General features: G+C 40.6%; 1 protein-coding gene across 1 annotated transcript; it reads left to right on the top strand.

Annotated features, from left to right (window-relative positions):
• Positions 1–1,165: 1,165 nt before the first annotated feature.
• NEK2 (NIMA related kinase 2) lies at positions 1,166–8,896 on the top strand. The gene is made up of 9 exons (XM_035560505.2): positions 1,166–1,336; positions 1,481–1,698; positions 2,420–2,657; positions 3,366–3,448; positions 3,683–3,809; positions 4,462–4,681; positions 5,665–5,719; positions 5,802–5,872; positions 8,374–8,896. The coding sequence occupies exons 1-9, from the start codon at positions 1,241–1,243 to the stop codon at positions 8,598–8,600; spliced, it is 1,335 nt and encodes a 444-aa protein (XP_035416398.1). The 5' UTR covers positions 1,166–1,240; the 3' UTR covers positions 8,601–8,896.
• The last annotated feature ends 769 nt before the right edge of the window (positions 8,897–9,665 follow it).

Here is a 9,665-nt window from a genome sequence, read left to right as displayed (position 1 = left end):
CTAATTTAAAAGTACAGAAGTTTGAAACAGAGAGAGATTTGAAACCAGAAATGAAGCTTACAGCCTGCATAATGCATACTGCAATTTGTGTCATTTTTATCGCATAATGCCATAATTTATTTACGAAGCTAATACCGTATATGGGAATTTTCTTTTAAGGTAATAATTAAAAGTAGTGATAAAAATGAACGATTTAGAGTACCCTGTTACTCGTTAACAACAAAATTATATGCTATATATGTCTTTATACTTAATTGCTCATTTTTTCCTGTAATGAGTAGGCATCTACAGATCGAAAGCTATAGAATTCTTATAATGGAAAAACAGGAGCTTTTGTGGCTCCTGATGATTAACGTAAAGGCTTAATTTTTTCTAACCCTTCAGAATATAAGAATATTTCATAAATGTTCAGTGAGAGCATGACATCTATGCCCCCCAAACCATTTTTAAAGTCTTAAAACTGTTCATTTTTGTACTTGATTCAGGAACTATACAAGTGTGTTACCATTCCTTGCTGAAGGAGTTCCTGCTTCAGTCACTGCCATTTCCACACAATTAAGAGAGATTAAATTAAACTGAATCCAGAACTGGACTCCAGTATCACTCCAAAATTATCCTAAATGATGCTAAATTATACATCACATACTTAAAATCTCTGTAATGCTATTCAGTGTACTGTAGTGTTATGCAATGTAATTTAAGAATAATACTCATAATAATTACTGGTTCAACATTTGGATATGGACCCACACATTCCTGCTGTCAAATTTACATTTGAGCCTTTGCACCCTTCGGTTTATTTTCAGAAGCTGTTTGTCTGTGGTAGGACAGCTGTTCTCATATGGTTTAACTGTCACTTTTGTGGAGTTTTTAACAAAGATTTCTTGAAGAATCATTTTTCCCCGCTGGTCTCGGAGGATTATTTTCCAGAACGCTTTCCTATCGTTTTAAACACCGTGGGCTTTCTAACTTCCCACCTCAGGCCGCCCCCCTCAGGCCGGCTCCGCTGTGGCTCTCGCCATGGCTGCCGCGCGCCGCCTCTCGGCGGTTGCAACGGCCGTTAGTGGGCGGGCGCTGTTTGCCGCGACAGCCAATGGAAAGCGGGGATCCCCGGCAGGGCGGGGCCACTCGGCCAATGGGAGGGCGGGGCGGTGCGTTCAAACGGCGGCGGGGCGGGGGGCTGCGGGCAGCTGGCGGTGGCGGAGCGGCCGCCATTTTGGGCGCGGCCGCCATTAACGCCATGCCCGGGCGGCCCGAGGACTATGAGGTGCTGCTCACCATCGGCGCCGGCTCCTACGGCAAGTGCCGCAAGGTGCGGCGCAAGGCCGACGGCAAGGTGAGGGGCGGCGGCGGCGGGGCCGCTCGGGCGGCGGCAGGCGTCGTTATCGTCGTGGTGGGGGCGGCGAAGGGTTTTGGGGGCCCCTCAGCGAGGTCGGGTTGGGGCTGGGTGAGCTCAGCGCTGGTGTCCGTCCCCTTGCAGATCCTGGTGTGGAAGGAGCTGGACTACGGCTCCATGACGGAGGCGGAGAAGCAGATGCTCGTTTCCGAGGTGAACCTGCTCCGCGAGCTGAGGCACCCCAACATCGTCCGCTACCACGACCGCATCATCGACAGGAGCAGCACGACGCTGTACATCGTCATGGAGTACTGCGACGGCGGGGACCTGGCCAGCCTTATCGCCCGCTGCACGAAGGAAAGGCATGTGAAGTACCCCCGGGGCAGTTTGGGGCTGCTTAGCGTGAGGTATCTTGGGCAGTCAAAAGAGCGAGGTTAAAGTGAAATGTGTCTCTGAACTTGTGCCTCTGAGTCCAGCCCTCTGGACCCAGCAACTGCTCTGAAACGTGCAAAGGGTTGTGTGAAACACTGCTGAGAGATCTGCTAACGGATGCACCAGCTGATCGGATGCTTCTCTGTCCAGAGGATAAAAACTCTGCTTCTTAAGTCTAATGTTGTTCTTCACAGTCTTAGATATAACAAGTACATGGTGCTGCATGTGTTGCTCTGTGAGAGCAGTCCAAAGTGGTGCTGGAGCTGTATGAACAGAATCGGTGCTTTTATTTAAGGAGGGCTATATTGTAAATCAGGTGTCTTAGCTCTCAACTTGTCAATTACAATTTGATATTTGTGTTGTTAGTAACGGCAATGCTGCATATCTGTTAGACCCTTTGAGGGAGGAAGGGAATATTATGTGGACAACAAAAATCTACACCTTACAATATGTTTTTTTTCAATTTCTACTCTTAAAATAACACATGTAGATGTCTGCTGATAGCTTATCTTTAAAGGTGGTGAGCTTGATTCAGTGAGTTATAACATCAGTAACTTTTAAAAATATAGGACTAAGACTGGCAGCAGCTACTGAAGTTGGTGCATGCTATAAAGCATCTATTAACATTTGTTAAATGTTTTTGTCTTTCAGGCATTACTTGGAAGAAAGCTTTGTTCTCCGAGTGTTGACTCAATTGACGTTGGCCTTGAAGGAATGTCATAGACGGAGTGATGGTGCAGTCACTGTGCATCGTGACCTAAAACCAGCAAATGTCTTCCTAGATAGCAAGCAGAATGTTAAACTCGGAGATTTTGGACTGGCTAGAATATTGCACCATGACACCAGCTTTGCCAAAACATTTGTTGGAACTCCGTATTATATGTCTCCGGTAAGACCTCCCTTCTGTGCCTTATCTTCCCTTTTGTCCCTCTAAGAACTGTTTTCTGTGACATTGGTCTCAGAGTCCATTAATACCTAGGAGGATTTAATTAAGAGTTACTAGTCTTAAATGCAGGTGACTGTTTGATAAAGTGTGTGTATGTTCTGGAGATAAGGTTATTTTGCAGATGGTTAGCTTGCAGATACCTTCATCTCCTTTCTTCCTCACACCATTACTACACTCTAATTAAGGTTACTTTTCACTGTATAAGTTTTATGTGCTTGGAATATTATAGATGTAAGGTAATTATGTTGGAGTATCCTTCTGTAAAAGGAACAGAGAAGCTAGAGAGTTCGGTCTCACAATGTCAAGGTAAAGAAGTTATTAAATTACACACTGAGGGTAAGATTCTAATTTGTATTAGAAATGAACAAGAATGTGTTTCCACTGATAGTGCCTTTTGGCAGGGGGAAGGTTAATGTTGCCTGAAATGTGGGGTTTTATCAGTTGAAAACTGGTGCAACACTTCAGTCTTCTGTAGTTTGGCATTGCTATCGTGTGTTAAAACCTTACTAGTAAGATACCTGTGGAGGTTAATTAAGAAGGAACCTTAAAAGTACCCCCAGCAACCAATGGTTTAATTCAGGTTCAAACAGCAGCTGATCCTGCAATAGGAGAACAACGTCTCTAATATTAAAGATTGTTCTCTCTCTCTAGGAACAAATGAACCACATGTCATACAATGAAAAATCTGACATCTGGTCTCTAGGATGTCTCCTGTATGAGTTATGTGCTCTCTCGTAAGTATAGTAGCATGGTAATAAATGTAGAAGAGTAACTTTTAATACGTAAGCCATTACATTTTGTATAAATGAAAGCTTAAAGGTTTCAAAGACCAATCCTAGGATTTTTATTTCTATATTGGTCTTGACATGAGGTAGCTAATCTTGCTGCTTTTTTCTTAGTCTGACATTTTAATGAAAATAAGTTCTGTAAAACTAGTGAGAGACTTCAAGAAAAATACTCTTCTTTAGGCCTCCATTTAGAGCTTACAACCAAAAGGAGTTGGCAGAAAAGATAAGGGAAGGAAAATTTAGACGAATACCATATCGTTACTCAGAGCAGTTGAATGAACTTCTCAAAGAGATGCTGAATTTAAAGGTAAGAACCAATTATTATTTTTCCACCCATGATATGAACTAGTACTGAAGTACTAGTTTTCATTTTAAATTATGGAACAAACTGATCTGAAGTAGTGATGCCATTGTCTTTTCACCAGCAATATCATTTGCATGGGGAAGTGGGGAAAATGGTGCTTTTAGGACACTTAAATAAATAAATAAAAGAAGCAGCTCAAGCATTACGCCATCATAATAAGATATGAGATGGTGTCTCAGTACTGGCCCATGTGGAATTTTGTGGTCTAACTTTGGGGTTAAAATGGTTCACAGTGTGTTTGGAACTTTGAAGAGGTTTTGTCTTCACTTCTGTTTTATATGGCTAACGTATAGCTTGCCACACACAACTGGGATGGGGGTGTTGAAAAGAGCTTTGCATGGGACAACAAAGCTGTAACAAGAACCTGAGTCTCTAACAGGTGTGTATCCTTTAGGACTTAAGTTACAGTGGGAGATGCAGAGTGTTGGCTCCAGAATCTTCTGGCCTCTGCAGGCCGCTCCTACCATGCTCTGAGTTTTTCTTTCACTGTGTGGCACATAGCTGGTTCCCACCTGAGGTGGGCCTTGCTAGGGAATCCCTGGCCATAATGTTTCTTGGTTGTAGAAGTGACCTGTTGGTAATTTCTTTCCTCTAGGATTATTGCCGACCTTCTGTTGAAGATATTCTGCAGCACCCCTTGATAGCAGACTTGGTGACAGAAGAGCTGAAAAAAAACTCTGATAAAAGAGGCCGGAGATCCGGGGAGCCAGAGAGGCTGCAGCATCTGGATGCTCCAGTGAATGAGCTGAAACTGAAGGAGCGACAATTAAAAGAAAGAGAGCAAGCCATTAAAGACAGAGAGCAACGTTTGGAGCGTATGATATTTCCCTTTGGGAAGGGGGTGGCAATAGGATTCTCATTGAAAAGATTAAGTGCTGAGGAAGGGAAGGTAGACTATTTTCAAACCCCTCATTTTAGTGCCCTAGGCTGTCATATTCCTGTTGTTGCTAGTAGAACTCTGTCTAAAGACTAAAACAAAAATGCTTGGACTTGATCACCAATACTAGTTTGTTCTGGGTTTCAGTTACTAGGATGTAGTTGACAGTTCAGAAATGGAAGTCTGGTCTGTGAAGATTATTAAAAATGAACAATAATCTGCAAAGTATGCAGAAAAAGTCTGAATATATTGCCCTGCACTGTGCAGTGTAGGTTGCTTTTCACCTACTCTGTATACATTAACATTAGCTACCTTAATGTATAGCCTAAGGTGAGCATAATGTTGGAGCAAAATAAAATATACCTGAATGAATGGTTAGCTGCTTCTGTAGCAGCTGTACCCTACAGGTAGCTTACCTGTGAAACAACACAGATGGCTGTTTCATCTAGTCACTTATCTTGACTAGATAAAATACTACTTTGCATATGTAGTAGGCTCTGAAAACAGGTTTTTAACTATGTATATTCAGCTTTCTGAGCCTGAATAACAGCTGCTGCTGTAAAACATGGTGTTCAGTCATAGCTGACTTGTTAGCTGGCATCTAAGTGATTATTCAGACCTGGTGTCATGTGTGCCATGATATAATGTGCAGAGTAGAAAGCTTCTATAGCTTCATTGTTGTAGGTGTGACTTTTTTAAAAGACTAGCATTTTGGAGCTCTTGTCCAGTGCTTTATTAATGTTCTGTAAAAGCTTGTGTCCACACAGCAGCTACGTTGCTTTGTTTAGAACCGCAGGAGCAGAAACATTGGTGCATCTGGCAGGCTGTTACCACTGTATTTTTCTGCAAGAAAATCCATCATGCACAATCCCTTTAACACTTACATTCTAACATTACATACTGCCGTATTTCTACTTCCAGAGAGAGAACGAGAACTCTGTGTTCGAGAGAGACTGGCAGAGGACAAACTTGCTAGGTATCTACTAACCTATAATTGCCTAGATTGTAGCGTTTCTAATCTTACAACAAAAAGCTTAAACTTATTTTTTTCAAAACAGAGCTGAGAACTTGATGAGGAACTACAATCTCTACAAGCAGCAGAGGACATTAGCTTCTGCAGATGGTCCAGGTATGGAAGTATACGAGAAGCCAGTTGCACTGATAAATGTAGGCTGGTATGACCAGAAGAATGCCTGTGGTGCCCAACGCGCTGTACCTAGTCCCACTGTAGCAATACAAACCCCAGTTATCTCTGCATGGCTGGGAAGAGACTTCTGACTTCCTACTTTACAGAAATACTTGATGTTTGCTCATGAGTACGAGTTACCAGTGTCAGCACTGCAATTTTTTTCTTTTAAAACTATTTTTCTGATGAAATACCAAAGTATTGACTTGTAATCTAAACTTTCTCAGAGCTGTACTTATTTTGTCTGTCTTCTTACAGACATTTGATTTAGTTAATAAACTTTTACGTTCTTAATCACTTGAGCTTTAGTTCAACTTCTAAAGTCCTCAGAGGGGACTAATATTTGTTACCAGCCACCCAGCTGTGATCAAAGCATCATGTAAGCTCTGAAGAATACAAAATGCTATTCACTTACTTCAGTTTAATTCACAAGAACCAAGAATAGCTTTGAAAAGGTGCTACAATACTTGACTACCTCGAGTCCAGTCAGTTTTACAGAGTTACTAGCTCATGAGTATTTGACACCCACTTTGGCCTTGGTAACACTGGAGTCCTCTCTATAATAAGAGAGGTAGTATCTACTGTTCGTTGCAACTTAAATATCTTGAACAGTATGGATGACTAAATACTTTTCCTTTCTGCTAGGGAAAGCAAGAGTAAGACAGAGATGGGGTATTAAATGGCTGTGTCTTGGTAGTAATTCTAGAACAACGAAAGGTGAACACACTTAACATGTAGCAAAACATCTCTTCATTTAGTTTTGGTCAGAAATAAAGTGAAATAAACATATGTCACTGTCACCACTACAAACAAAAACTTTTTTTTGTCCCCCTGTCATGGAGTGCTTATACTTGGCAGGAAAGAACACAAGTAAAATATCCCTGGAAGTTAGTGGTACTTGAGCATCTATCACACCTGTCTACTTTGACAATTCCGCCCCTCTCAATTTGATATGTTAAAGAACACAAAATTAAATGAATTTGTCTTGGGCTTTCTGTTGCTGCCTCTAGTAGTGGATGACTGAAGCTAAACAAGCTGCAGCACATGCTTCTGTTCTCTTCTGAATCCCCAACTCCTTCATACTATATTTTGATCTTTACCAGTACATTAATTTTTTAAGAGGAGCAAAGCCGCTTTGAGTAACTAACACGTCTAGATAGATAATGCAGAAAAGTGAACATAGAGCAAAAGAGTGACCAGCTCTTGCTATGTTCTAAGCTGTAGATCATTTGATTAAACACTTCTGTATCAATATTTGCTACTCTTCCAGTTCATTCGACAATATTCTTGTAATACTATTTCTAAAATGCCTCTAGTCCTGACACAGATGGTGTTAAGTGTTCTTGAAATATGTTATCAAGATCACTTGCTACTTTTATCTTTAGTTGCTCTAATGTTACTGTCTTTCTCACCCAGATGCCTAATTTCTTCCTCAGTCAGTTGTGTGGTTCACAGTAAAACGGAATACCAAAAATCCAAGTTTCTATGACCATGTCCTAGACACTCCCCGATCTCTGCAGAGATTTTTCAGCTTCCCAGGAAATGTTTTAATGTTTAAAAAATGTATCACTGGTATGAAATTACACTGCTCTGAAACATTCACCGGCCTTTTCAGTTTGATCCTTTTCACCTTTCTGTGCCTATTGCATCCTTGCTCTAGCCTAGCAAACTGAGAATTAGGGTTTCAGCAGAGTTATGATTAGGACAGTTGGACTGCTAATAAGGTCTTTTTTTGTATTTCTTATTCAAGATAAGTCATATAAAGTTGGCTCTTTTGAGAGACAGCTCAGCTGTTACAGTATTGTTTGATGGTAGTTTTTGTACAGTAAGTTACTGAAAATACCAAACTGCCTCTTGATTGCGGCGGTTGTGTGGATAAGGCACAGCTATACTATGAAATTTCCTGTTCCGAAGGCTGCAGTGAAAGCAGCTTGTTAATTATTGATGCACCTGAACACGTTCATCGAGTTGGAGCCTAGTTTGTACACCATTGACTTAATATGAGGATAGGGTTGGAACATTGTGGGTAGGGCAGAAGGACCACCACAGGCAACTTGGGGTTGCCCCTGCTATGAAGGAGAGACAAGGTTTTTAAGTAGCTGAGAGTTTAATTCTACATTTCCCTTTTCAACTGGATTGTTACTGCCTGTTTTTTGTCCTGCAGGAGAAACTCAGCGTTTTTCTTCTTGTTTCGAGTAATAATATTTCCTTAGATACTCTCTAGAAGCTGCAGTGGTATATATCCTTTTACCACAATGATTTTAAAACTTTGCTTTCAAACGTTCCTCCAAAAATGGGAAAGAACTCTTGCTATGAACTGGAGCGTATTCAGTTAGATCATTTAAATCCATAGGTAGGCAGCAAAATGGGTGACAGGCTTAAAGGACATAAGTTAAGCAATAAATGCTGAGATGCACTAATTCAGTTTTTGTTTGTTTCTTAAGACAATGAGCTTCTGTTCCCCCTTTCTACAACCAAGAAGAAAGTCCACTTTGGTGGAAGCGAAGAGAATGCTATGCCTCCTGCTAACGTGGAAAACTACCCCCTTCCCAAAGGGAAATGCTCTGATCTCAAAAGACGCCTGTATGCTGCAAATCTGCGTGCTCAAGCACTGTGTGAACTGGAAAAAAACTATCAACTGAAGAGCAGGCAAATCTTGGGCATGCGCTGAAACTGTAACATAGGTATATGGTATTTATCTTTTTGGAGTTGATTAAATGTATAGGAAGATATTTATGCCTTCTTTTAAGCTGGAACCTACTGAAAATAGAGTTTAACGGTCCTTATACGAATTCTTTTAGTCTACTACAGGTAGTTCATAATAAGGACATAAGAGATTATGTTACAAAAATAAGTAGTTTTGATACCCAGCTGAATTGTATTACTTAAAAAAAAAAAAAACACCTTTTGTATTTCTTTGTTTACCACACATCTCCGAAAAAAAGTAAATAATGAATATAATAAAACAGATTTTTCCAGATCTGGTGTAAAAAACATTCAGCTGAAAAATGTACAGAGATTCACGGTCTCTAGGTTAAAATGATGCTGTACATAATGTACAATACTTGATAAAAGTATTGATATTTTGTATATGTGGAAAAGTAGTGGCTTTTTATTTGCTTGTAAATATTTTTTTTAACTCTCAAAAGAGCAAAAATATTTTTGTATTTCTTCTTACTAACTAGGTGACCTATCAAAGCAGGCTACTTTTAGTTTAATGTCTTTGACTAATGATTGTCAGCTTAAGCATATGTGATGAGTTTATCGTCCTTGCTGCCTGGACAGCTGCAGGGCTTTTTGTCAGCTCCTAAAAGACTCGCTTCGGGGTATAGTATCACCAGTTTGTCTTGAAACTGAGACGTAGACTGATCCCCTGGCTCTGCTCTCCTGGACAGGACATCATCCAGGGTATTAGCACGTGTGTTTCAGGGAGGGGCAATTCTACTTGGAATAGCAAGTCTGTATTTTCTAGAAGCTTCTCTCTTAGCTCTCACTGTTCTTTTCTAGAGTGGGTGTTGCATAGGGTGCTGTAAGTTTCATGAATGAACTCTGCCTCAAGATTTAAAGTAAATCCTTTGGAACTGCAATGTCTGTCATATATTGCATACAAAGATTTATTATCTCTAGGTAGAAGTGATATAAAACATTCACAGAAAACAGCTGATCTTTAAAACACTTGTTTTCTTCTTGGGCCATGAATCTTATATGAGGTATTCTAAATGTCTTCTATATGGAA

Source organism: Cygnus atratus, chromosome 3 (genome assembly GCF_013377495.2).
Source record: "Cygnus atratus isolate AKBS03 ecotype Queensland, Australia chromosome 3, CAtr_DNAZoo_HiC_assembly, whole genome shotgun sequence".
Classification (NCBI taxonomy): Eukaryota; Metazoa; Chordata; class Aves; order Anseriformes; family Anatidae; genus Cygnus; species Cygnus atratus.
This window is presented reverse-complemented; position numbering and strand designations above follow the sequence as displayed.

Bases quoted from the DNA above. Each gene is read 5' to 3' on its own strand.
- NEK2 (XM_035560505.2), top strand. From the start codon at position 1,241: ATGCCCGGGCGGCCCGAGGACTATGAGGTGCTGCTCACCATCGGCGCC. The intron at 1,699-2,419 runs GCATGTGAAGTA...TTTGTCTTTCAG, and splicing joins GCCCGCTGCACGAAGGAAAG to GCATTACTTGGAAGAAAGCT. The intron at 2,658-3,365 runs GTAAGACCTCCC...CTCTCTCTCTAG, and splicing joins CTCCGTATTATATGTCTCCG to GAACAAATGAACCACATGTC.